A 27,241-nucleotide genomic window follows, 5' to 3' on the forward strand; every position below is an offset into this window, starting at 1 on the left:
CCTAATCTCTGGATATTAACTAATGGTCTTAAATGTAGGTATTTGAAAGCTTTTGTCTCTCACTCGCTTACTACGGATATACAAAAGCAACAAGCGATGTTCAGGTGTTCGTTTTTTTTAAATAAAGGATGCCTCTTCACATACAGATAAATGTGAATGCCTTTGTAAACACACTAACTTAATATCTTAAGCTAAATACTTACACTGGAAGAAATTCAACAGGGACTTTAATTAAATGCATTATGTCAACAGGGTCTGTATACTTGTTTTTGAAATGTAGAATTAATAGTATCGCTTTCAGCTTACCTAAGACAGTTATGCGTTATCTGTTCACATAATCCATTTAAGTCAACGGTTACATTGTTTGAGTGTATGCATATACCTGGAAACACGCATGAGACAGGGACATGGAGCACTTAACTGGGGATTTTAATTGAACAAATACCAACAGCCAGAACAGGATGATCATGTCACATTCATTAATCATTTCTTAATTCCATACTCATTCCCTTTAGTTGTTGTGGAGTTTCGATTGGACACTAAAAATCCCCTGTAGTTTGAAGTGATTCTTAAAAAGACAAGAAGATCCACACCTGTACAACACGCCGCATCAGGTAATTGCATCAGGTTTGAGCTTTCTATGTATTATGTTGCCATAATTCAGTTGTAAAACAAAACAAATAAACCAAATAGAATTTCAATTTGAGGAAAAGCAGGGGATCACATTTCACTGTTCTGGACACCAGTTCGATTCCCTTTCATTCATTTGCCAAATCATTTTTAAAAACTGTATTAATGTCATGATATATATTTCAAACATATGGCCCAGGCCTAGTATCGAGGTGTGACAATTGGGAAATGATCTACAGTTGTTCATTTACAATAAACTCTGTAAACCTATTGAATTGTACCCTTAACCAAAAAGGAGAACCTTTTATTCCCAGAAGTGAGCAGAAATCCCTCCCGACTTGACATGTTTCAAAATAAAAACCCCAGGAAACCAGCAGAGAGGTTTTCTAAGGCTCCTGTTGTGCTTCCACCACAGCCAAAACCAGAATCAGTGCAACCGTACAGATTGACATCTATAACAGGGGAATAAAACCGAGATTTTATATCCATGATTCGCTTCACAAAATACATTCTCACCACTTTCACACGCGCGTACAGAAAACCTCTGAGACCTGCCTTTCCCTCCCCGTCACACGATATAAAAAAGACAAAACAGTGTGGACCGTTTAGCACGTCTGTCAGCAGGCGGGAGGAAGAGGAGCCTCTCTTCAGGACTCTTTAAACAGAGTCCAGATCATCGCCTCGTCACTCTGCAGGGTCCTCACAACTCTGTGTGAGGGTCTGGAAGAGAGACGGAGAAGATGAGTCAAGACGATGCACGTGTTCAGGTCAGGGCAAATGAATGTTGTTTCTATGTAGCTCGTACTTTACATGCAAGTAGGGATGGAACGATAGTGAATTTGATAAAGGATCATGACAAAAGCCCTCACAATAAGTTGATTGGGGTGAATTAAATTGTGATATAAATGCATATCCTCACGAGCGACATGCAATGGAAATATTTCTGTCCTTACAAGATGAAAGGGGAAGAGATGGCAGTATGTTTAAGAGCCTTTTCTTTTAGCTTTAATAATATTTTAGGGATGGCATCATTTGTATAGTAGTTTGTTTTAAAAACCCACTCAGAATTAGTAGGTTGTGGTGGATTTCTGTACACGACTTATTTGATTTGATTTATTTATACTTTAATTATGCAGGGGGACCTTATCATTTACCATTATCTTATTTGTATTTCAATAAAACGATGTGTCCTATCTTCCATGCAGTAGGAATTGATTAGTCTCTTAGCAAAAGGGTACAAATATTCCAGTTTGATATCGCCATACGTTTTGATGATTAATGAGAATTGCTCCCATGCCCGCTGGCTCTGCTGTGAGAGTTCAGTACCTGTTTCCTGCTGCTTCTTGGTTTGCTGTACTTTGTCCTGCACTCTGGTCTGCAGGCGTTTGATCTCCTGGTCGTAGTCGGTCCACTCGGCCACGATCCTCACCGCCGCCTGCAGCTTGGGCTCCTTGGTCTTCGGGTTGTTACACTGTGAGGGAAAAGGGAGCCGTTATTACTGTTGATTTACTAATCTCCCAAAAGGGGACGAGAACGGGCTGCACCTTTTCAAGTGGTCATTACAAGTTATCATTTGTGTTTAAACTGCCCGATCTGTCTCACATTTAAGACAAGGGAACAACTTTAAAGGCTACAGAGATTCAGGTGTGGAGTCTCATCAGATATGAAACTGCTGGTGATAATTGAACCAGTGATGACGGGGTTAGATGGTAACAGGGTGTGCTGTAGGATTTAGGACACAGGATTCTATGAGCTGTTTGGTACAGTTTAGCATCCGTCTTGTACATTATAATCCTCCACTACAGCCACTAAGAAATAACACTCTACTTCTACTCTATTGCTTTGTTACTAATCGCCTAATTTATCCAGAAATAAACTCATTCACATATTGAGTACTACTGTATAAACTTAGTAAAAGACTTCATCTGAGTAAGCCTGTGTGCCCTCTGGTGGCTGTCAGGAGGCCCTACATTCCCTATAATAACAGCTGAGGTGCTACAGGTGTTTGTGTGAGGAGCACTAACAAAATATAAAAGCCATTTAAATGATTTGATTCCTTTTCTCTTTGCAAAAAAAGCCCACATTTCACTCAGCTGCAGGACTTTATGGGCATGTTGCACTGCTTTTTTATTGTGCTATATCTTCCATCAAGCCATTAGCGGCACTAATTCATTATTTGTGAGTTTGCCGCTGTGTCTACTTCTATTTTCTCATCAGCTGTCCTGATCCTACGCCTAAGGAATACAAAAAGACAGAGTGATGTTACCAGGTCTATCGTCTTGGCGCTTCCCTTGGAGGAGTTGTCACACCACGTCTCGCACCACAGCCACTCCTGAGGCAGAGACTTTATCGGCACCTGGTGGATCATGTTGTTGGGCAGATCCTGGACAAAAAAGAACAGATGATGAGACTGACGATAGAGGCAGGACAGGAACCTTTAGCGGGATTCTACAAAGAGAACTTATTGGGCACAGCTGTTATGGTTGTTTATCTGAGAATCAAACCATGACACATGATGTTGGAGCTTTAGGTGAATTAAAGTCAGCTTTTATGAAAACCATTCATATAAAAGGTTGAAATATAATCTGCAGACAGGCACTGAAAAAACATTAACATGCCCCACTGCTTATATCTATGAAGATATGAGGAGTCACTGTGTTAAAGCTCTCCTAAGTGCTGCATTCAAGGACATTAGAACATTTGATTCACTCTGTGTTTCATAAAATCAGTAGCAGACAGGTAAACAATTTGCAAACACTGACAGTGAAAAGGATCAGATCATTGTCCTTTCTCACTTTAAGGCTACTGGTCAACAACGAACTCTCTAACCTCAGATAACAGAGCTTCCTTTTAACACAACAGGATGAGTTTCTCACAGCCACACAAAACGTATTACACAAAGCAATAAAATGAATGAAACCTGGCATCTCCAAACATAAGCTTAGGAGCTGTAGTAAGCTGTGTTACATTAATAATGCAAACAGTCCTTTAGAAACTGTCCAAACTTTAGGATCACTAAGACTTTACATTAAAGAGACAGATGTGGACGGACCTGGTCCAGGTTGGAGAGGCTGTTGGGGTCCTGGCTGAGACCCTGGTACTGTCCTCTGAGTCGATCTCCTGCTGCAATTTTCCTAAACTTCTTCAGGTCGACCACATACAGCGCACTGCAGGGGGAACACAGGAGACAGAGAAAATAGTTATGAACTCATGAAAAAAAAAGGAAGAGCGAGTGTGTGTGGGACTGTCAACCCTCAGCCGAGCTGTCCGAGTGTGTGTACCTGATGTGGTATTTGCGTCCTGCGAGGTGGCTCGCCCAGTAGCCGGTCTTCCAGAAGCGGTAGCCGTCCATCTCCCTCCGGCTCTCGCAGAACGGCGTGTAACCGTACGGAGCTCCCTCCAGGTCGAAGTCACGCAGGTCCTTCAGGTCTGTGCGCACAATCTGACAGAGAGGGAACCAACCAGATGGATCACGTCAGAGGGGGGGGGTGACACTTGTTCTATCATTGTGTCAGTTATTTACTCCAATCATCTGTTATATTTAAGACAATAGCTGTCTGACCGTTAAAACTCAACCAATATGAAATCAATCATTTTTATTTGTAACATGAAATCATATAAGGTTTATTACTGAGATGTTTATTAAGCCTGCAAGTTCCATAAACCCTTTTTTAAAAAACTGCTAATAATCACATTTGAGATGTTGGTACCAGCTCATTTTTGGCATTTATGTTATACAATTCCTCTGAATTGTTATTCCACAAACTGAGTAATGGCCTAAACTCTTCTGAACTGTTGATAAGATGTTATTAGTATTAGATTACAGCTAAAAATCCTCAAATCTGGGAGAGTGTAACATCTTTTCCCAGACTGAATCACAAAACTTTTCAATAATTGTAATCCCAGAAGAGTCCAGAAATGATAACCTGTCATGTCACATTGTTCTTGTACCATCAGATTTATCATATAGTTCTTTTTATATCGAGAGTTTATGATCTGAACTATTATCCGGACAGAGGCAGGTGTGAGCTCACCTGGTCAGCGTCCACAAACAGGATCTTGTCGACAGCGAGGGGAAACAGCACGTCCAGGAACAGGATCTTGTACCCCCAGATGATCCTCTGCTTCTCCGTCTGTTGGTGTAACCAGCGCGGCCATTTGTACTGCACCAGCTCATACTGGAAACCATACTGCTGCGCCATGTAGGGGATGAACTCCTGCAGGGGGGACACGCACAAATCTCATGTGTTAACGTGAACTAGGACATACTAGAGACATGTAAAATGCAGTCACACATAACTGGCTAAAGGTCGTGAAATAATAAATGTCATCATAATGAAAACCAGGAGGAACCTCAACACGAGGAACATGGATGTAACAATGTTTGAACAGTCAAAGTATTTTTAAAAATGAGCTGTCATTAACCATTCCATAAGGGTCATAAATCGGAAAACCCTATAATTGACAGTAGAAACGATACTGAACCAGTCCAAAAAAAAACCAAATTTAGACAGATAAAAGAGGGCACAACTATGTGTAGACTTTACCATCATACACTTTCAAAAATCCACATCCTTTATACTGTAGCAATGGAGCTTTAGGGACCGAAAACATCTGGGTTGCAGAACTCTGTTGTGTGGCCGTAAGAGATCAAAAAAGTTTGAGTGAAAAGGCAGTTATTGCAGGAGTCTTGAAAAAGTGAAAGCAGAGTGAGAGCAGTGATAGACACGGGGCTGAAAATGATAATGATCAGAGGTTCTGCAGGCAGAGAGAGAATCCAATGCTTGACCTTGATTTCAGATGTCCTGCTTGAAGCTCACATCACCGACGGACAGAGAAAAAAGCTGCAGCCGTCAGAGAGAATCTCCACATCAATGATGGGATGCCCACTGATTCTCTAATGTTGAATTCTTACCTTGAACGTCGGGGACAGGTAGTTCTTGAGGAACCAGAACTTCACGGGAGTTTTGGTGTTTTTCAGAACCGACAGCATCATAATCCTGAGGGGGGAGGAAGAAGAAAGAACTGGTGGCAACAGCGTTTGGAGAAGAAAGGGAACTACATCCTGATCTTTAAAGACATAACGTGACAGGATGTTAGGTTTCCTTTATTTGAGGATTTTGGTTGATCCTTGCGTGGTCACATCTCTGAGTCTCACCTGAGGAAGCGCTCGTACAGATGCCCCGAGGCCACGGAGAAGATGTTTATCACGTCGTCTTTCTCCTGCTTTACCTCCTCTGGCTTTCCTCCACCTGTGAACCCTCTGAAAGACAAAAGACAAGCTGGTTATTTGAGGGTAGGGCTTCACCTACCATAAATGGTCATTGGATTTTTCACACACCTGAGAAGCTCTAACAAGATAATGTGTACAGATTTTGCTTAATTAACAACAAACAATCCCTAAAATGTTGTTGATTATTTTTTGTTGATTGACTAGTCTAAAAATGTATTTACTTTTCAAGCTTTTTTGCTTATAAAACAGCAGAAACTACTATGTTTTTTATGAAAACTGTACCTGGTCAGAGATTTCCAGAAGCCGGCGTCATTCTCCTCCGTCACGTCGCTCAGCAGCTCCTCGTTGAACTTGTCTGGTTTCTTCTGGACCTGATCAACACGCACATTTCACCCAGTTAGTGCAATGTATGTAAAAACAATGATCTATCCGCTTGATAATAAATAATACATTTGATATTACGTAATTTAGCTGTAATTCTGTATTGTCAGACAGTCGGGACAGACCTTGACTTTAATGACCCGGGTCTTGAAGTTATTCAGCACGACTATGATGTCATCGGACTCAGCAGGAGAGTCCGTGCCTTCATGGCTGCAACAGAAGAAAGAAACAAAACAGTTTAAAAGTTTGTAAATCCAAGATATTTAGCTTAAAAATGTGATGGCTTTTCACTTCAGTGACACAGTCAACGCTCCACATTTACCTGTAGATCTTGTAGATGTCATCAGAGCGGCCTTTCCGCATCTTCAGGATCCAGGCGCCGGGGTTTGCCTTCAGCTGAAAGTATCCCTACAGAGCAGGAAACAAGAGCTCTACAGTGCTTGTGACTATAATAATAGACCTTGAGAAAAAGCTGTTTTCCATCCAAAAGGGGATTAAAAGGTACCAACAAACTACAACAACTGGGACCTATCTGTTCCAAGGTGTTGGCAGTAGCTAAGCACATTTTCTTACTGTAAGGAATAGAAACCTCTTACATGACGTCATATACAAACAAAATGTGCCCTAAACTGACATGTAAAACAGTGTACAATAATATATCTGCAGAAGAGGATATTTTTACTTTGGACACTTAAAATGAATTCTGCTGATGATGTTTTTTGCCTTTTCTGAAATCAGGACGTTTATTTATAACCGAGCATTGTTAGACTGTGGTATTTAAACTTTTACTGAAGTAAAGGATCTGAGGACTTCTTCCACCATTGGGTGATGAGCAACATAATGAGAGGCTCCTGTGGGACTCACCAGGTTTGCCATGACGATCGTATCCATGATGACGGGCTCGGAGGCGGTCCCTAAGGTGAACTGGAGGCCTCTCGGCGGCTGGCCTGAGCTGACGTCGAAACAATGACCCTCCAACAGAAGGTGCTCCAGCTCGTACTCTGCCGCCACGATGTTCTCCACCTGCAGACACAGGGGGCCAGAGGAGGGAAGTTTATGAAAACGTCCAGCTTTAAAGACTCACGATGGTATTGATTTCCAAACAAACCCAGGGTCTTTAAGCAGAGAGGGAGATAAGACATCCTTTGCATAAAATAAAAACATAGAAGAAGAAATCTCAGGGGAGAGATCATCAAAATGCTCATCTTTGTGCTAACCTTATAATAAGTCAACGCCCTGAACATGTCAACAAAGTGCAACAGTGTTAAATTGAAACAATCCACCCGAATTTAACCTTAAGGTCTTCAGATTAATAAAACCTGTTACAGAGACACCACGGCTGTCCTCTGCAACGGATCCCTCCCCAGTCACGTCCGATCTCACATCATTCAATCATCCTCTTCACGCCTTCAACTCTTAAACTCCTCTAACCACTTTTTATGTTTTACTTTTGTTGTTATTTTTCTTCACTTGCTCGTAAAGCGCTTTGAGCAGCAGGAAGAGTGCTATATAAATAACATGTAGTATTATTATTATTATTATTACAAGTGAACATTGTCTTTTGGATTAAAGTATTCACTATATCACAAAATAAAGCTTAAATAAAACATGTGGGGGAAAATAAGTCTTTGACAATTAAATGAAAAATAAATCCCTGAAGTGAGTTCAAATCTGAGGAGCACAATATCAGTTTAGTTTAAGTCCAAGGGGACGGGAGAGTATTCAAACATTCAAGGGGCAGGATGGAGTGGGGTGATAACGTCAGACTTTACAGAGCACACATCCAGATCAAAACTCAGTCAGACTTTACCTCCTCCAGGTAGATGTTGTCCAGGTCGTAGCGGGTGTGCACAGACTCCACCATCCACGTTTCGGGAGTGTTGAGGTTCAGGGTGAAGAGAGGAGACTGAGGCATGTCCAGAAACTTGGCCAAGGGGCCGGGAGAGAAGCTGCCGTCGGCCTGGAACACCACTTCTGGCTCCAACACGTGGCGGTAAAAACTGGAAGAAAACACAGGTACTTTCAGAAGAGGTGGAGGAGAAATGTTAATCTGACATTAAATGGGAGCCGTTAGCCAGAGCACACATGAACAATAAAGATGTCAAACACTCGAGTTAAATGTACCTAGAGGAGTTTTACTTGCATTCACCGAAGTGCATCCTTGAAATATAAAAAAATGGGTCATGGAGTGCATTTTCCTTTTTCAAATAACATTTTTGAAACCAATTTCTAAGTATTTTAAATCCCAAAACCAAGCAAACTCCACCCAATTCTAAAAAAGGCTGCACGACGTGCTTAAAAAAACACTTTTGCTGAACTTCTAAATAGTTTCTAAACTGGTTTAATGCTCATTCACAAAACATTGTAAACAATACTTTTTAATTCATTTTCTTATTATTTTGTTTTGAATGACAGTGAGGATATGGTTGTTGATTCCCTATAGGTTAAAAAAAACTAGCACTTTGAACTGTATTTTTTTAATTTACATTTCTAGGAACATGGTGAACTTCTAGCCACAGAAAGCAGAAAGACCAGGGTCATAATCTGATGTAAAAAGGTTATAAACAGTCCTCACCTCTTGAGAGGCATGTCTGACAGTTTGGACTGGCAGTTCATGAAGACCCGTAGGTTGACGTTTACCAACTGCTTCAGAACCTGCGAGGGGAGACGAGGAGAGGTCAAGAGGACAAGAAGGACAGGTTAGAAATAACAGGGTCAAAGTGAGGTCAGGCAAATCAACAGGACGGGTCCAACGTGGGAGGACATTCGACCCACCAACAGCAGAGGAGCCAGTTTCTGTGCGTCTCTGGTTACAGGGTCCACCACGGCAACAACATCGAAGTACACGTCTCCCTCCTTCGGTCGAATCTTCACAGCACTGCAAAACATCAGAAAATCAGCGATGAGGGGAAAGGAAACACAAACTTCAGATAGTCAAGGCTACAGCTGGCTGTAGAGGATCGTCTGTACATTACTTTGAAGGTACACTACTTTTGATACAGTGTTTGCCTAGGATGGTCCTATACTGAAATACAGAGAGTAACACAGCGGTCATGTGCAGTATTGATTCTTATTTTTGGTATTTCCAATTACAATAAAGTTTTGTGTTTGTGATACATTTTTGGTTGTCTTGTAAGTGGGGGATAGTTTATCTTAAGGGTATATCCTAATGAATAAACTTGTACAAACAAACAAACTTGGAAGGCTTCAGAGGATCTCTCCTCAGGGAAAAAATGAAGCTTGCTTGTATGAATTATGCGCACGTATTATAAACTTTACCTGTAGCGGTCATCTGCAATGTCATATTCTACCCGGGCTTCTCCTTTGGGCTGAGAGGAGAGCAGAGCGTCCACCTTCATCACGAGATCGCTGGCCCTGAGAGGAAGACTGCATTAACCTCTCCAGAATCTACAAACGTTACTTGTATCCACAGATGCATTGGCGTGAAATTAAATACCTGTCCTCCTCAATCCCAAACTGTTGGACCTTGCTTTTGATTCGCTCTCCAGATGTTTTCAGGATGATGCTCTCCAACAGCAGGAAGTCATCCTGGTTGAACACCTCCTCCTCCTCCAGGGGACCTATGATCTGTAAGCAAGAAAGAAACAGTATTGAATCAACTGATTCAGTAACTGTGGTAAAATTGGCAGTTTTATCCATAAATACACTCTATAATTGTTCGTGGCGTGTCTTTATTTTCGGTGCAGGATCTTTAAAACAATAGGAAACCACATTGTGACTCACTCTTCCGTTGCTGATAACAGCTTTCTGTCCTCTCTTCAGTTTGAGCACGTCTCGGCAGTAGGCAGCGTGGGAGAGCAGGAAGTCAAATTTGGGACCATCGTATGCATCCTTGAACAATGACACATCCATACCCTGAGGGAAAAATAGATCACTTGTAGGCAGTTGATAAAACAGGGAGGGGTGGGAGTTAAGTAAAAAAAAAAGCGTGACGAGGGAGAAACATTTCAACAAAAGAAGTGAACATGATCATTTTGAATCATGAGAAGCTGTCCGTCCGTCCTCACCCCGACAGCAAACTCCCCGATGTCCACTCCCTCCTCCAGGGCCGCGGCGGTGTCTTCTTTAGCCATCTTGGTGATGAAGTTTTTGGCATTGTTGGCAGATTGCGTCTGCATGGCGGCCCAGATTGCCCTGGCCACGCGACTCGTCTCCGCTGACACGGCAGCCGACGGGTTGTTGATCATCCCCAGCCGGACGTTGTTGCTCGTTTTCTGTGGTGGAGGTGAAAGATGTGTCACGACTTTGAGAGGAGAACAGGTAACCACATATAGAACCACATGCTGACAGGATGGCACTTTGTTTGAGGAGATCCTGTTTTATTATTATCAGACTATATTTCTTTAAGGTCACAAATCAACCCAACATTTTTTTTTTCCAAATCTGTCAACTTTCAAAATCTCCAGCTTATTTAAACAATTTGTATGAGAAAATAGAGAAATTGTCACAATTTGATCAAACATTTTAAAATAATGAATCATTGTCCAGGCGAAAGAGTTGGTATAGAAAGATTTTGTACCATGTGTCTGATGGCATCGTAGAGAAGCTGGCGTCCAGATGGCTTGTCAAAGTCTCCGACCACCCAGAAGGTCACGGGGCGGATGTAGCCATCGTCTGGAAACCACAAAGGAAGAAACGTCAGAGAAAGATGATGAGTTGATCCATATGGTCAAACTTATGGGGCAAATAAAGTCAGGCATGTTGTTTTGGGTGAAACAAAAGCTTTAAAAATCTGTGTGTAGAACGTGACTGTAAAAAAGAACTACTCCAAAAGGATTTCTTAAATCCTATTCTCCATGCAGCATGGCACATGCTCTCCTCAAGATGGAAGAATCAACGTTAGAACAACATGAGCAGTTATGCAAATACTTCAGCCTAATACACAATCATTATCACATGCCTTATTAGTCATTTGTGTTCTCTGACAAATGCACCACAGATGGAAGGGTGGTGGTGGGTTAACAAATGCATCTCAACACTGCCAGCAATGTTGTTTTTACAGAAAACACACAAAAAAGAGCAAGTGAGGAGGAGAGGGAACGATGCAGAGGAGAGGGGTGATTACCATGCCTGTTGGTGCTGGTCATCCCTGATGCAGGGGCATTTTTAAAATCATATGAACAGGAGGAAGAGGAGGAGAGGACAGAAGGAGAATACACACAGAGAGGTTTTAGGCTTGAAGGAGGCTAAATTATCTTTACTAAAAAACAACAACTCTCAAACATTCTCGTTCATTCAGAGTTTTTCTGTGCGCTGAGCTTTCATACGAGACCGCCCTGCACACCCTTACCTTTCTTAGTCATGTAGTTCAGGCTGTTGGCCACAGCGGTGCTCTTCTCCTTGGAGTCCAGAGTTGAGAAGCGAGCGTAATCATCGACAAAGAAGTTGTCTGAAAGAAGAGAAGAAAATGTTAATCTTTAGGTCCTGTGGGAAATGTAAAAGACTACAGGTGAAGGTGTACTAGAGGTGAAAAGCAAAGCTAACACCTCTATTGGTTTATGTCACAAATTAATCTGTAACTGATATACTTGCACTACTATTGATATTATGAGAGCTCTTCTCTGTCTGGATACTAAAGTTCCATAATATCTTATACTCCTAAATCCTAATTAACTCCAAACGTGGTTAACTAATACTAGAAAGAAAAACATGGAAACAAACATGTTTAAGTGAAAATATGGACTACTGATAATTACAGTAGTCCATTATCATGATTTGGAGGATGCATTCATACAGCATCCATATGTAATGGAAGGAGGTTCAATTGGATTTCAAGTTTGTGTGAAGTGTCTTTGATTACAAATGTAGAAAATGATCCAAAAAGAAAATTGTGAATCTGAAGAGTCACACTTTAAAAAAATGAGCAAAACAAAAGTCTGAAAAGCTCTTTGGACCTTTTGCATGCTACTTTGAGATGATCGTTAACTGAGTCTGTTTCTGGTCTAATGTCCCGTCTTAAAAATGTACAAGCCTACTACAATTGGGTAAAAGTAACATCTGCACAACGTGAGTATGCACGTGTGTTTGTACTCACTGGTATCAGACAGGTCCAGGTACGTTCTGCTGGTGGACAGCACTCTGGGGTTGATGCGAGGAACAACGTTGGGCTGATTCATGATGAAGTCAACGACGTCGTGGTCTGTGGCCAGCTCCCCCTGTTAGCCACAAGAGGAGAGATTCAGGATGGTAAAGGAACACTTTAAAGGAATCATTTAGAGGACAGTATTCACCGCAGACCCTTAACTGATGCAGTACTTTATTGTCTGTGTGCTTTTTAACCTCACAGTCAGTTAAGACGGTTAAGCCAAGATGTATTAGCTTCCCTGCTGCAGTTACTGACGCTTGTGTATCGACTGAAAAGTTTTCCTCCAACAAATTCTTATTAAAGATTAAAGAGGAGAAAACAAGAGGGATGACTAACACCATGTTCACCTCTAGAAGTGGTGCAGTAACTCAATAAAGCGGAGCCTCTGTTACAAGAGAGAAGCTATTCCAAGAGAACAAAAGAACAATTGGAACATTTGGCTCCTCAGAGTGCTGAGGCGTCATTAAAAGCAGAAAGCGCGACAGATGGCATGCTCACAAAGATCTAGGTTCACAGAAAAATGATTACTTACTACAACCAAAGACTCCCAAATATAATCATCTGCTTCTCTTCTTCTTCCAATTTATTTGATCCGTCAATTAAACTCTATTTTTCACGCAGATTAAAGATCCACTTATAATTACACCCACTGTTATTATCACTGTTAGCTATCCCTGAGTGACCGTGTTACTTATTCCTTTGATTTGTTTACCTATTGTTGTTATTGTTATAATATACACAACATAAGGTTTCTTTAGTTAAATGATAGATATAAGGCAAATCAAACCAAATCTACTACGATAAAGTACAAAATAAGAACTCTTTATGCAAAGGCAATTAAATACTCCTCAGTGAAGTGTGTGTGTGTGTGTGTGTGTGTGTGTGTGTGTGTGTGTGTGTGTGTGTGTGTGTGTGTGTGTGTTTGTGTGTGTGTGTGTGTGTGTGTCTGCACAGATAAAATAGGAAGTTTTTTTTTGATTTCACTAAACTGCAATGAAAATGTTTTTTGTGCTGAAGGTGAATATAAAAGGCACTTTTGAACATAACTATTTGTTGAATATTTTTTAGTAAACCTTCACCAGTGGTAGTGGTAAATTGTGTGTGTGTGTGTGTGTGTGTGTGTGTGTGTGTGTGTGTGTGTGTGTGTGGTGTGTGTGTGTGTGTGTGTGTGTGTGTGTGTGTGTGTGTGTGTGTGTGTGTGTGTGTGTGTGTTCTAACTGACCAGGTAGACAGCTCTTTGGAAGAAGGTCGTGGTCTCCAGGATCTTCTGCATGGTGACTGTCTCCAGTTCGTCGGGGTCCAGCTGCTCTTTCTGGTACGGGATGCCGTTGTACATGACCACAGGCAGCGGGCCGACCCCCGTCTGCTGGTAGTACGCCCGTCCGCCCTGGAAGAGAAGACACAAAGAGGTGTTACTGTTATTTGCATCAGCCAACACAAAACCTCCGCTGGAAAATAGTCAGGGAATTGAATGTGTGCTTTTATCCGGTGCAGGTTTGAATATTGCAACAGGGTTGCGTTGCTACAAGTTATAGTACCTGCTCTCAAAGATCAATAATCCTACACCTGTTCTGAAGGCTGCAAACTTTTAGAAAATGTTTCTAAAAAACCCTTTCTTTGATAGGACCAAATCATATTTCTCAACCTTTAAGAGTATGCATTCTGCTTCAACACTATAAAATACTTGGAATAACATCCCATAAGATTTGAGATACTGTCAAACTAAACTGAAAATGCACCTTTCAACTGTTTTCTGTAATATGTATGTACCTTTACCTCCTAGTTGTACGTGTAGCCCTTTTTAGTGAAGAATTAGGGGAGAATACCAGAAGAGAATTCTGTCTTGATGGTATGTATGAAGCTAAAGCAAGTGGGCAATAACTTTAGCTTATCATAAAGACTGGAATCAGTCAGTCAGTTAATGCTAAAAGCTCAAAGTTCACCATTTAACTTATTTCATCTTGCGTCATTAGTCTGTACACCAAAAATTGCTGCATAATTGAGATTTTTTTTATTCATCCCTTTGTTTTTTCATTTTTCTTAGCTAATCAGCTTCCAACTTCAGCTAACTTTAACCACAGCATTAAAAATACCAGCAAAAAGCAAATACATCTTGATAAAATGAAGGCTGCCTCTAGCAGACAGACACCTCCTTCGGCCCCTCTCACCTTCCTGTTGCTGTCGTAGCTGGAGTCGGCTCCCAGGACGCTGCTGACCTCGACGTAGGGGAACCTCTTCTCCAGCACTTTCACCACGTCCCCCACACTCAGCTTTCCACCAATAGGCACCCGGTTGTACATCTAACAGGAAAATGGGTAGGGAAGGAAAAGGTGAGGGTGCAGAATATCCTGTGAGAACAGTTATAAAGTTAGAATTAAACCATCTTTCTGATTTAAGTTAATAGGTGCTTTAGTTAGGGTCAGTTGTTGATCCCCCCCCTCACCGAGATGACCGCTTCAAAAGCACTCTGACTGTCCACCTCGTCGCTGATGTAGTTGTAGGCTCGGACCAGCGCCACGCCTGCATCCTGCATACCGTCTACGTCTTCTTCATCCGACACCACGAACACCAGCCCTATCCTGAAACGCACAACAATAAGTTTGTGAAACACACTCTCTCCTGTGTGTATGGGCTAGTTTAAATGCAGAGTGTGTGCTGTCTGCTTCATCATTATTCAAGCAAACTGACCACCATCCCAAGATGCCCACTGCAGGGAGGTATCAAAGGGCTAAGAAAACCTGCCTGACTAAACTTCTAAATTAAAATTGATTTCAACTACACGTCTTGACTGACTGCAGTGTCTTTGATTTTTTTTTGTTTCAGTTACCGGGCTGCAATAAAACGCTTGTCGAATATCCCTACACTGATGTAACACACATTTACAAGAAAATACATTTAATATACAAAAGCCACTAAAAAGATCCTGGTCCAGTCCCTTGGTATGTTCTGAGTTTGCAGTCCGTGATGACAAAGACAAACCTGAGGGGGATGTTGTTAGCGTAAAACATCTCTGCGACGCCCAGCAGCTCAGTAGTGCTCTCCTCAGTTGGGTCCAAAATGATCACCTGCAACACACAAACACACACTTGGTATTCTTCAAAAGGGTTATGATCCATCGGGATTCAAAGAGGTCGATTTATCAAGCACGGACGAACCAGGTTGTGGAAGTTCTTGCGGATCTGCCTGATGACCCCGGGGAAGGTCGGTCTGAGCAGCTCCTGCACGTTGTACGGCCATGAGCTGTACCTGTGGTCCGTCTCCAAGTTGTTAATCCACTAAAGAGGAAAGAATAATAAATGTTGTCAGTGGCATTAAGAAAAAACATTTTAATGCCACAAGCCCTCCAGCTACATTTATTTCTATTCATCATTTTCAGTTAAGTGATTCATTGTTTAGTCTTTGTAACGTCAGAAAACAGTACACATTTTTTTCAAACCAACCTTCTGCCTAAAACACACAGTAAAAATAAACTACAAAATAAAAAGGAAAACGGATTGTTATTATATATCTTGTATATTTTTTCCCAGATATTTGTTTTTCCAGGGACATTTAGGGCAAAGGAGAGGATTTGGAGATTTCTTACGCTAATGGCGGCGTTGCGGATGTCGACAGCGTAGTCAGAGTCAGAGGGTTGCACGTTGAGCTTCAGGATGTCGTGGATGAACGACGTGTCGACGTGCAGAGAGCGCATGCCCTCCATCACCCTGGCCTCACTGCGCAGCACCTCAAACACACTGCAGGGGACAGGAAGTCAGAGCCTGGTCATCTACTATACAGTAGGGGTGTTTATGTAGGACTAAATATGAGCCAACATTGGATTGGGCTAGGGCCAGTAAGAAATTACAAAATCTTAAATAGGGCTTGTTTTTAATAATGAAAAACTCTTTGAAATCTAATATAAATGAAAAATGTGCAAAAAAAGCAAGAAACAAAACAAACTAACAGTAACATTACACACGGTTTAACCTGGTTGAATCTGAACGGTTTTGTTATGAAAAATCTTGGTATTTTTTGGTAAAAGTAAGTTAACTTTTACCAAAAAATAATGGGCATTTGGTCTATTTGAATGCATTTGTTTTTAATATTGATTTTAACTCAGGGATATATGTTCCTGTGCATAGTATATCATTATGAGAATGTAAAACATATAAATTCCACTGAAAATAAAGGGTGTAATAAAGGTGAATAAAAGCTTAATGAAATGAAAATAGTTTTAAAAAAAGACACATTACTAATGATAACACACTGATGGATGATATTATATGACAATGGTGTGTGTGTGCGTGTACCTGAAGATGTCTTGTGTGTCCAGATCTATGTGCAGCCCGTTGATGAAAAGGGCCGAATCCCCAGGCTGCAGGCCCAGAGTTCCTTTGAAAAACTACGGCGACAGAAACGTCAAAATGAACAAACACCCCGTTTACATCAAACCCTTAAACCCTCCATTGAACTCCAGCTGAGCAGATCGACACGCTGCATAGCAGGTATCGTCAAAGCTGTCAATCGCGTGGTCAATTATATTGTCAAATTAGAAGGAACAGTCAACACAAAGCCGCAACAAGAAACACCTACAGCTCCAAACAAGCCCCGACAGCTCTGTTTAGAGTCAGTCTGCTTAGAGCAATCAAACCCTACGCCAAACAAATCTAATTACCATAGAACGAATGTGTGTGCCATCATGACAAGTTGTGTATTTGTGTGTCTGCAAATGCTCAAGGAAAGCTCTAAGTCTTTTTGGTGCAGTCAAATCTCATTACGGAGAGACAAAGACATTAGATAAATCATACTCCAGACACTGCAATTACAACAAGACATGATTAACACAAACATTGTTCATCCCACTTAAACAGTGTGTGTGTGTATGTGTGTGTGTGTGTGTGTGTGTGTGTGTGTGTGTGTGTGTGTGTGTGTGTGTGTGTGTGTGTGTGTGTGTGTGTGTGTGTGAGAGAGAGAGGGAGAAACGTCTCCCAGCAAGTGCATGTGTCCAAACTACTTCAATCAATAATCATTTCTCGCTGTGCGCCCGCCGAGTGAATCACCGATTCACTAATTAGGACGTTTGCTGCTCACCCCCGCCGCCCACCCAAACTCCTGTCTGCGCACCGAGATAATGTGAGCACAGCTTGAGGAGGCAAGAGTGGAGAAAATATTTGACGCTAAAAAAAAAAGAAGGGTGATTACCTTTTCCATTAGCAGGGCAAAGCCAAAAGTAATGCCAGAGACTGGATGCCTTTTAAAGCAGGTGCTGTTCACAATTGATCCCTCAATAAAAAGGTGAGAGGAACAAAAGGAAAACAGGAAGGGCAGTTCTCATTTCCAGATATTTCCCTGAAGGCGGCTAAGAGGTGAAGGGGTTGTGGTGGTGGCTGTATGAAATAATGCTGGTGTTTTTCTTTATTTTGCTCCTTTATTGGATTAGATTGGTAAACAGCAGGATGAAGACAGAGTGCTGAAGGCGGATGAAGAGGCCATAGCCACGTTTCCATTGAAATATACAGGCAATTTCTAAACAAATGTACAGAAAATGAGCAAAAAGAAAACTGCTAATTAACGTTGCTATGCAATTTATCCAGATGTGTGTCATTGCCAACTAATTTTGCAAAATGGATAAACCAATAATTTATTTAATTTATCCTTTTAATCAAATGTCCGTGATATCTCATACATCTGTTTTCATTTTAAAAGCTATTAGAAACAAATTAATGAGTCCCACTGCTGCAGCGGATGACATACTCCTTCATTACCATGAGCACGCACGCCCGCGCACACCCGCGCGCACACACACACACGCACACACAGTAGTTTATTTTGACTCAATACCATATATACAACCCTGTTGCTGCAATTACTCACTAGACTACAAACCAAATGCATATACATCTGCCAGTTGCAGTATTTACTTTCGTTTTAGTTCATTTTTTTGTCTTCTTAGATTTATTGGAAATAAGGAAAATATAGTATAAATCTCACCCCTATGATAACCTGCTAGATGTTTCATTGTTTTAAAACAATAGAAGGAGAAGAAGAGGATTGATAAACAAAGAAAGTACAGGATTTAACGAAGTACCTTCTGGTTCTCGCCGATCTCTTTGCGGATCTCAGAGCTGACCACTGTTTTGGTGATGGACCTGAGGGGGAAAGGGCAGATTGAACTGTAAGATTGCAGGCTAGTCAATATCTGCGGAAATCAAAAAGTATCACTGTAGCTACTTTGTGTGTGTGTGTGTGTGTACGTGTGCTGATGTTTACCTGGCTTTGGTGGGGAAGTTCTGACTCAGGTCTTTCATAACGGTGAGGGCCTCAGCAGCGGGAGCAGCAAGAATTCGAGCTGCTGTCTGGAAACTCAGATCTATATAATAAAAGGTGGACAGAAAGGCAGGTCATAAAGGTCAAAACATGAGGAATAAGAAGACTGGATGAAAACATAAAGGGAAGGAGGAAGCTCACAAGAGCGTATAGACACAGATAAACAAAGTAAGACACAAAGTTTCGACAACATAAATACTGTAGGAGCAACTTCCTGAGCGCACTCACATTTTTACAACATTTCCCCGCATTTTAAAGCAAGTTTATTAAAGCCAGTGGTGTAATGTAACTAAAACATGTACTCTAGTACTGCTTGTTTTACATTTGAGTATATGTAATCTACTGATATAATAGAAAAATCAAACATCCTTTTCCAGCTTTACAAACAAACGTTAAATTAGGTAACATTTTCTATGCAGGACTTTTTACAGTGTGGGATTAATATATCTGAAGAATATTCCCGCCACTGATCACAATTAATCCTGAAAGGCACAATAGTTGTTTGAGGGATGAACTCAAAACAACTAATGTTTCCTTAAATGGTGGTGTAAGATACCATGCATGTCCGTACAAAATATCATTGCAATCTCTTTAAATTGCTGTTTAAAAATTGAACACAGTGGTGGATCTACCGTCAGACACTCGATGCCATCCCTGGAGGGTGTTGTTAACACGGCAAAAAATAAGTCATCAGTTAAGCTAATTAACATATTAATTAGCAAATAACTCCATGTGCACATGCTTGTCTTCACATCTGAGGCATTAATTAAAACTATCTCAAAGGATTAAAGGTAGGATTAGGAATATAGACAAACATATAGTGACAGATGTGTATGTTTAGAAGTGTAGAGAAGAAACTTTGTGGGAGTAAATGGAGCTTGCAAAGAGATGAGGAGTGGAAGACTATTTTAATGCAGTAAGCATCGCTGTGATGGTGTTGTAGCCTGTGTGATTATTAGACCCTGGAGGTCTCCCTCCCTCTGTAAACAGGCTGAGCTAATGAGCCCCAACGGGGTAAAAGATAAAGACAGACACCACCATGACATGTCTGACAGTCGAGCGAATCCCTAATCCCTTCACATCCTTTACTCAGCACAATCAGAAGCAGCCTGCGACAGACATGGCCAACACACAGAAACCAGCAATAGTTTGATATATGTAAAAGATAGACTTAAAAAAAAAAGGTACACGGGTTGTGGGAAAGTTTGTTTAAAAACGTAATCCAATAGATGATGTAAGCCTAATCAATAATACTTTTATGCTGCTGCAGACTGAGCTCTCAAGTCTTCGAAGATATTATTACTCAAATGTATCAAGAGGATGCAGATCGACCGCAGCCATTGATTACAGAACCAGACGGATACATTCTGCACTGCGCGTTTGATTCACCGCTGGAATGATCTCACCCTTAAAGCAACCGAAGCCAATATTCATTTCTGCTCACTTATTTATAATCAGTGCATAGGTAGACTAAATCACACTAATGCAGCCGCTGCATCGCCGGCACATCTACAACAGAGCTGTGAGCTCCTCCAATGGAAGAAGTTCAATATCAATGTTTTCTGTGTGCGAGGGAAGGATTACGAGTTAACATTTAAAGACAGCGGTCATTGTATTAAAAGCTACACACGTACAGCAAGGTCTTGTAATTCAGTCTTGTATTCATATGTTTAAATCATCAGAAAACTCAACCCAAATGTCTCATTCTACATCAGTTCCTCAAGTTGTTTAAATAAAGCTACATTGGTTTAAAGTAGGTTTGGCTTGACAGACTTTATAGTAAGTAAGTTTTTTTTAAAGGAATTTTTAAAATCCTCCTACAGATTTCTATGCAAGGACAGGTGGAGATCTTTCAGGGGACGAAACAAATGATTACATTTGAAATGGGATGGTATCTTCCGCGTCTTCTGAGGTAATTCCGACGTCCTCTTCTCTTTTTTCTCGTAAGGTCTCCCGTTCTGTTTTGTCGCTTGTTAGCTGACCCTACACACGATAGCAGAGCGTCGTGCTCGCAGACAAAAAAAGGGACGCGAAATATACCTGGGCGGCCCGCCCGAGTAAAGACTATGTTTGGGAAACCCTGTATTTTATGCCATTATATAATTATCATTTATCAACCGTGGCTAAGAAACTAATGGACACAGGGCTCAGTCCAGGTCCTAAGGGCATATTTACAGGATCGTAAAATCGATCCCCTCAAAATTTAAGCGACAGGTATAATCCCTGCAGCTGTTAACAGTGAGCTGAGGAGGTCTTTATCTTTAGTGCTCGGAGGTCCTCAGAGTTTATTTAGATGGCCTGTCAAGACATTGGATCGGTTTCCATATTTGTTTTATTTTATAATGAATATAACACAGAGAGTCAAAAGAAATATTCCTTACTTGGACTGTATCTCAGTGTCCTATCATGTTAAACTGCAAAGTGGGATAAAAACATGTGTTTTGCAAGATAATGTGATTCTGAGACCCACCTTGCATTTGCCAGACTTTCAGAGGTGACATTTCGTTGGTGCTTTCTACCAGATGTTTCCTCAACTCCTTCAGCTGCTCTTTCAGCTCTGGGTAGACAGTCCTGATAAAAAGGGACAAAGCAGACAGAGAGAGAGAGTAAGTGCATCTGCTAAATTCCAATTGCTCATTAAAAGAGATAAGACACATTGATTTGTTTATTTTCAGGTTAGTTTGTCAGACAGAGAAGCATAGTGGGACTGGCCATCAGGAACATGTTCAGGTTGGGCAGCTTGATGAATGGGCCCTGTGCAAAGTCAAATATACATATTAAAGCTGAGAGAGGAGAGCTGGAAGTCCTTTGAGGCTAATACAGCCAAACGTTTTCAAATAACTTATTATTCATTTGGCGCCATCTCCAGTAAGTCCTAACTGCCAGGTGAGTCTGAAGGCACCGGCAGCAGGGGAGAACGCAGAGAGCATGAAGTGACTTAATGTTTCCAATCCATATACAACGGAGCAGAAAAAGACTTGCACATGTGGATTCTGCTGTGGTAAGAGGCTCCATTCTTTTCATTGTATTGTATTGTTAGTCATGGTTTTGCAGCTCTAGCAGTAAGACAGAAGACTATACGGACTAAAACAAGCAAGGTTTTCATTGTGGAAGCTGAGCACTTAGCTATAGAGTGCCTTTTGTTTGGGAGGATCATCAAACACAGGTTGACGTGCTACAGTAAACTCTTCAAATATTCACCTTTGAGTATGCATAGTGATGATTTATGACAAGTTGTTAAGGGTTGTGTGCTATAGTAGTGTATTGCTGGGGGGGAATTGGTGGGTCAGCTTGAGACGAAAGTCTAGGGCCATTTTTCTACTCCAGTCCATCAACTCATAAAGAGGTTAAGGCCAGGGCTTTGAAGCAAGCTGTAAAGAAGGTTCGAAAGGCTTGGACTGCTGTGAGCGTGGTGCAGCTCCTGGAGCTAATCCAAGTTTTGAGGATAAGATTACTCACTTGAGTTTGCCAAAAAGGAATCCCTGAACCTCGTCCACAGGATCATTCTCTCCAAACATTGTAGCATTCACCTCTGCCTCTGAAACCACAAACAATTAACTTGTTATTTACATGCGGGACTCCCCCGGGTTTTCCCCATCATGGGCATGTATGGTCACCTTGGACTTGTGTGTCGTCCTTTGCTTTGTACTCCTGGCTTTTGATGGCCAGCTCCACTCCGTATCCAGACAGATAGACCTTCTTCTTACTGGGATTCTGGAAGGAAAGAAGGAATCGTTGTAAAAAACCCACAATGGAGGTCCTTATCCCTATCACGACTGACAGATTGCTTGATGACAGACCACTTCATATCAACGAGTGATACATGCATTTGTGAATGAATTCAAAAGACAGTCTCGAACCAAGCTGTCAATCTCTTTTGATCGCAGCTGAAGTGAACTCAACAATGTTTCCAAATCATACATAAATGAGCACGAAAAAAAAGGTTTGCCCATGTGGTTTCTGCTGTTGTAAAAGGATCTATTTTATTCTTTATTTTGGTATTCATCTACATCTCTGTTGCAAAAACTCAAACACTTGTGCTCGCTCACTAATTTGACAGCTTTCAAGTACAAACAACCAGCTGTTGCTCGCCAAGTGCTGCAGACATTAAGTGCACCCCGATTTGCCCCCAAGCGTTGATGTAAACAAAACTAAAAGTGATACAACTTCTCCAGTGCCCAGTTCTTGACATGGTGGAAATAATTTTGCATAGTTAAAGGTCGGGGGAAAACGTATCAATGTTACAGCATGTGATTGGAAAAAAGCATTCCAACCTCAACCTGACAAGATAAGCTGGAATGCAACTTTTTTAAATCTCAGGTGAAAAACCTGATTATAATGCACAGGTCAGTGCTTTTTAATTAACACTCTGCTTCATTTTCCATCTCCATTCCAACACCCTGTTGTATTCACATGTGAGGATGACAGCTTTTGTGTGAAAAGAGTAAACATTTACTTTTTCTGACTTTAAACATTAGGATTGAACCAGACAACCTCTCTGGTGACGAGATCAACACTTTGAAGTGTCACTGAAACACTGACAGAAAATAGAATATCCTGTAGGGAGTTGTCTAAAAACAGTAGCAGTGTTTCACTTTGCACCTTTTATTTCTGTTTGTATTTCTGGGTCTATGTGGAAAAGAAAAAACAGATGGAACATATGCCGATATAATGTGTATCGAGAAAAGTGTTAATACAATGCTTGTGTGAATATGTGGAGGTTTATTTATACGTTTTATCCTCTACACTCCTACTTGTAGGTTATTATCCTCTTAATCAAGACCAAAGCAACAGCAGTCCTTCAATGCTTATCCTTCTTCTTTAAATGCAATGCTGCTTGCACACACAGACTATCCACAAAAACAATCCTTCCGGTAAGTTGAAAGGTCACCTTACTTGACCTCTTGATGCTAGCTTAAACAAACCAAGCGCTATTAACTGTAGCTAGCCAGACTTCCCTCACAAAGCAGGCAGAATTGAGGTAATGATAAGAGTATGAGGAACACTACAGCAACGTAATGCCGGAGCACATAGGTCACCAGGCCTTCGTGGACTTTGGAGGATATGACTTGGTGAAGCCTCTGGAACTCCGGTGTCCCAAACTGGCCGTACAGAATGACAATAGGAGCATCTGGATTTGATCCTGGGTATTTATGATCGCCTTTAAAAAGGTATGGCTTTGGCCTGAAAAAAGAGACAGGAAAGAGATCAGTCATTATTTCACTGGTTGATCACCTTTGTGTCTATATTGCATGATTAGTTAATTACCTCTGAGGGGCCGTTTTCAGCAGTGCTGCTAAACTATCTTCATCACATGTCTTTTCTCCATGGACGCTGAAAAATGCTGAGCAGCCAGAGGCAGGAGGCTCATTGGACGCAATCTGAAAGAGAACAGCAGGATGGTCCTTTCACATTCAATATAAAATGACACTTCTCATATGTAGCTATAAGCCTTCAAACACAAAATCATATCCTCCTCCTCCTCCTCGTATCGTACCTGTTGGAAGGAGTGTACTGTTGCAGAGTAGGCTCTCAGAGAGAGGGCGAACTTCAGCATGTTCACCTGGACGGAGCTGAGCACGGCACCGGCTTTCTTCACAATCAGGTCATAGTAGGCCTGATCTGTGTCTGCACAGGACCCGGGACAATAAGCACCGTCAGACAAAATGTGTGTACTTTCACTTGTTTTCTCTCACTCCATTCAAGTTATTTAAAGCCTCTCACAAACATCTTGGGACAGAACTGAAAATAACAAATATAAAGCTTGCAGCTCTGTACTACAATGTCTTTGCTTGCAGGAATGTTTTGCCGACTCACTAACACTGCAAATGATTCCAAGAGGCTTTTATACGCTTCATACATTTAGCTGCTCCAAGCACAAAGACTGAAAGTGAAAACTGGTGGCTTTACTTTACCATCATGCTCTCCTTCTATGTTCTGATTGGCCTCCACAAAGTCCCAGAATTTCTCCTGGCTCTCCTCTGCCAGGAACTCACTGCGGGGGAGGAAAAAGAAGATGGCAGTTTTATGAGCTGCGCTTTTATTTATTTATGACACACTTACTGCTTGTAAATTGTTACATCTACATTTGGATAAATCCTAAACACTTTTTTATAGTATCGCAATATTGTGTTACCAATTCTTGAAACCACAAATGATTTTTAATAAATAATTAACATTCGAATGTTGGGCCATACAGTGGCATAGATTGCACACAATGCAGTGCTATGATGTTTGAGGTCACAGGGAGGGTCCTTTATGCAAATGAAGATCCAAATGTTCTGTTCATATCACAGGACTCTTGCCAACATGCAGCTCTAGTCAGCAGCAGCACAGTACTTCATCCGAAGCCTTTAAGTATTCAGCGTCTCGCTCAAGGACGCATCAGTGAGACAGAACTTTAAACTCACTTAGAGGACTGCCTCAGTAATGACCCTACAAGCCCTCAGGACATTGATTTATCTTGTATCTGCTTCCAAAATGTAATGTCAGATGTAATGCTGCCAAATGGCTGCTACTGCTGAGCAGTGCAGAGTCGTACCTGGCCTCCAGCAGCAGAGGGGTATCAGCCCATTTGGTTGTGAGGGTGGTGGTGACAGCCTTGGAGTCGGCAGCAGCAGATACCGCAGAGAGCAGTGATGACAGCAGCAGGACCCACAGAAGCCACATCCTTAAGCCTATTCCAGAGAGATGAGTTTAGGAACATTAAAAATGCATAAGATTGACAGGATAATCAGAGCGAGAATATGAATTACAGGAGTTCAGATTCATATGATACATCGCAGCGGGACACAGCTCATCAATTTAATATATAATATTGCGTACATTTGCCATTCTGTGATACAACACAATATCCTTATTACCATTATAATACTGATTTCAGCCATAATGCTAAACACGTTCTGAACTCTCTTACAATCTTAGTAGTTGTCATAGGTTTTAGTCATAAATTGATTCAGTTTCTACCCATGTTTAGAGAATAAAAGACACAAATCTTCACATTTGTCTATTCCTTGCGGTTAATCAACACCCTACTGCATGTGTATTGTTTACTTAAACACACACATAGATAGTAATACACATCAAGACAGAAGTTTAGCATAGAGGGGCTATTCTTTCTGACTTGCCTGGCAGCACCTCTGGATAAAACAAGAACATTGTAAAACGTCACTTTGAAACACAGAAGAAGACGAATATGACTAATAATAAGTAATCCAATAACAGCAATAGTGAACCAGTTGGTGTGAATGTGTGGGGATTTTTATTTTCCACCTTATTGCATTCCGTTAAATAAATAGGATCACATCTTCTTCTTGGCAGCTGATAGTTTGCTATGTGCATTGCACTTAAATGAAACTTAGAGACAAACATGGTGCGCGCACACACACAGCAGGAGGTGGAGGTTGAATAGGGCCCCTAACAGGTACATCCGGCCTAAACAACAAGTCAACCCCGATTTACTCGACAAAGCTGCACTATAAGTAAAGATGCGCACTCCTCCGTAAATCCTTGACAGTCGCTAGTAAACAAAAAGCTAAATGATCTCTGTCCAATAGGAAAGTTCAGCGTGGCTCCTCCATCCAATGAGCGCTCAGTTTGTACATCCGGGATTGTTTCATTGACAATAAACGCAATGTTAAAATGTGTTTATAATCTGTTTAGTTTCACGTGATGTTAACGGCGTTAGTTACCTTGACACCCAGAACGCGTTGACGGTTGTTGAACTAACGGCCAGCTAAAGCTACATCAAAATTAACGTTAGCCAAAAAGACGCAGTAAGCTAGCTAACTGCTCCTACAAAACAAGAGAAACTACACAATTTGTACATGTTCTATTATAACCACAGGCAGCTAATGTCCCAGCCTTCAAAACATAATAACACCCAGACGCAAATACACACGTTGATAGCTTAAGCTCATACAAATGATAGATATTTCCTCACCGGCTCCGTAGCTTCCTGCAGTCATGATCCGCTGGAGAGTGGGAGGGTCCTGGCAGGCTGTTTAGGAAACCACAGTGCTGCCTGTTCAAAAACTACTGAACTCCTCCGAGCACTAAAGTATTTAACAAAAACGTGACTTGAACACAAAATAGTCAATTTCACAGCGAGATCATGAAAAACTGAAATATGGGGAAGCTGAACCTAATCTTGCAATTAACTTTACTACATAACCTCTGACTTTCAGACGGAAAAACGTAATTATACATCGTGTTTCTACTCAATTCAATTTCTTTTCAAGAAAATAATGATACTTGCACAGGTTAGGTTTCTTCCAATTATAGCACAATATTCTTATTTGTTTTTATTAATTTAGAGTGTTTGGACTCAATTTGGAAAACTATGATATTCCTTCATGTCAATTTAGAATTGCAAGTCCAAAGGTACATAATAGTGCAAGTCCTAAGTAGCTACATACAGTGCAGGTTGTTTTGAGTTTTATAAGGGGGTCAAGCCTTTATTGTGGACCAATGTACTAATGTGTTGTATTGTAATGTTAAGTATGAATGTACTCGTAACACTGAATGGCCCATTTCACTATACTATACTTAGTTACATTCCACAACTGCTATTTGTATCAGTTAAA

General features: G+C 41.2%; 1 protein-coding gene across 2 annotated transcripts; it reads right to left on the reverse strand.

Annotated features, from left to right (window-relative positions):
* Nucleotides 1-406: 406 nt before the first annotated feature.
* On the reverse strand, nucleotides 407-26,643 carry uggt1 (UDP-glucose glycoprotein glucosyltransferase 1). 2 transcript variants are annotated; one of them, XM_063908931.1, is made up of 40 exons: nucleotides 26,599-26,643; nucleotides 25,198-25,333; nucleotides 24,572-24,651; nucleotides 24,154-24,284; nucleotides 23,925-24,037; nucleotides 23,666-23,840; nucleotides 22,274-22,370; nucleotides 22,116-22,194; nucleotides 21,127-21,227; nucleotides 18,600-18,699; nucleotides 18,418-18,478; nucleotides 16,640-16,731; nucleotides 15,934-16,084; nucleotides 15,506-15,625; nucleotides 15,330-15,415; nucleotides 14,794-14,929; nucleotides 14,519-14,650; nucleotides 13,573-13,737; nucleotides 12,300-12,420; nucleotides 11,556-11,654; nucleotides 10,785-10,879; nucleotides 10,273-10,479; nucleotides 9,989-10,120; nucleotides 9,702-9,832; nucleotides 9,524-9,619; nucleotides 9,020-9,122; nucleotides 8,820-8,899; nucleotides 8,055-8,244; nucleotides 7,109-7,267; nucleotides 6,567-6,652; nucleotides 6,370-6,454; nucleotides 6,146-6,234; nucleotides 5,789-5,893; nucleotides 5,546-5,630; nucleotides 4,665-4,847; nucleotides 3,912-4,072; nucleotides 3,683-3,797; nucleotides 2,897-3,013; nucleotides 1,957-2,101; nucleotides 407-1,350 (listed from the first exon to the last, which is right to left on the reverse strand). In XM_063908931.1, exons 1-40 carry the CDS (start codon nucleotides 26,621-26,623, stop codon nucleotides 1,331-1,333), a joined length of 4,584 nt encoding a protein of 1,527 aa, XP_063765001.1. In that variant the 5' UTR covers nucleotides 26,624-26,643; the 3' UTR covers nucleotides 407-1,330. The 2 variants fall into 2 exon arrangements, with proteins under 2 accessions (XP_063765001.1, XP_063765002.1); XM_063908932.1 differs by lacking the exon at nucleotides 26,599-26,643 and adding an exon at nucleotides 26,348-26,537.
* Nucleotides 26,644-27,241: the final 598 nt, after the last annotated feature.

Source organism: Eleginops maclovinus, chromosome 19 (assembly GCF_036324505.1).
Source record: "Eleginops maclovinus isolate JMC-PN-2008 ecotype Puerto Natales chromosome 19, JC_Emac_rtc_rv5, whole genome shotgun sequence".
Lineage (NCBI taxonomy): Eukaryota > Metazoa > Chordata > Actinopteri > Perciformes > Eleginopidae > Eleginops > Eleginops maclovinus.

Coding starts and splice junctions, on each gene's coding strand:
- uggt1 (XM_063908931.1), bottom strand. CDS start 26,623: ATGACTGCAGGAAGCTACGGAGCCG. Junction 16,732..18,417: donor AGATCGGCGAGAACCAGAAG/GTACTTCGTTAA, acceptor CTGTCGCCGTAG/TTTTTCAAAGGAACTCTGGG. Junction 2,102..2,896: donor GCGCCAAGACGATAGACCTG/GTAACATCACTC, acceptor TTTCCCTCACAG/TGTAACAACCCGAAGACCAA.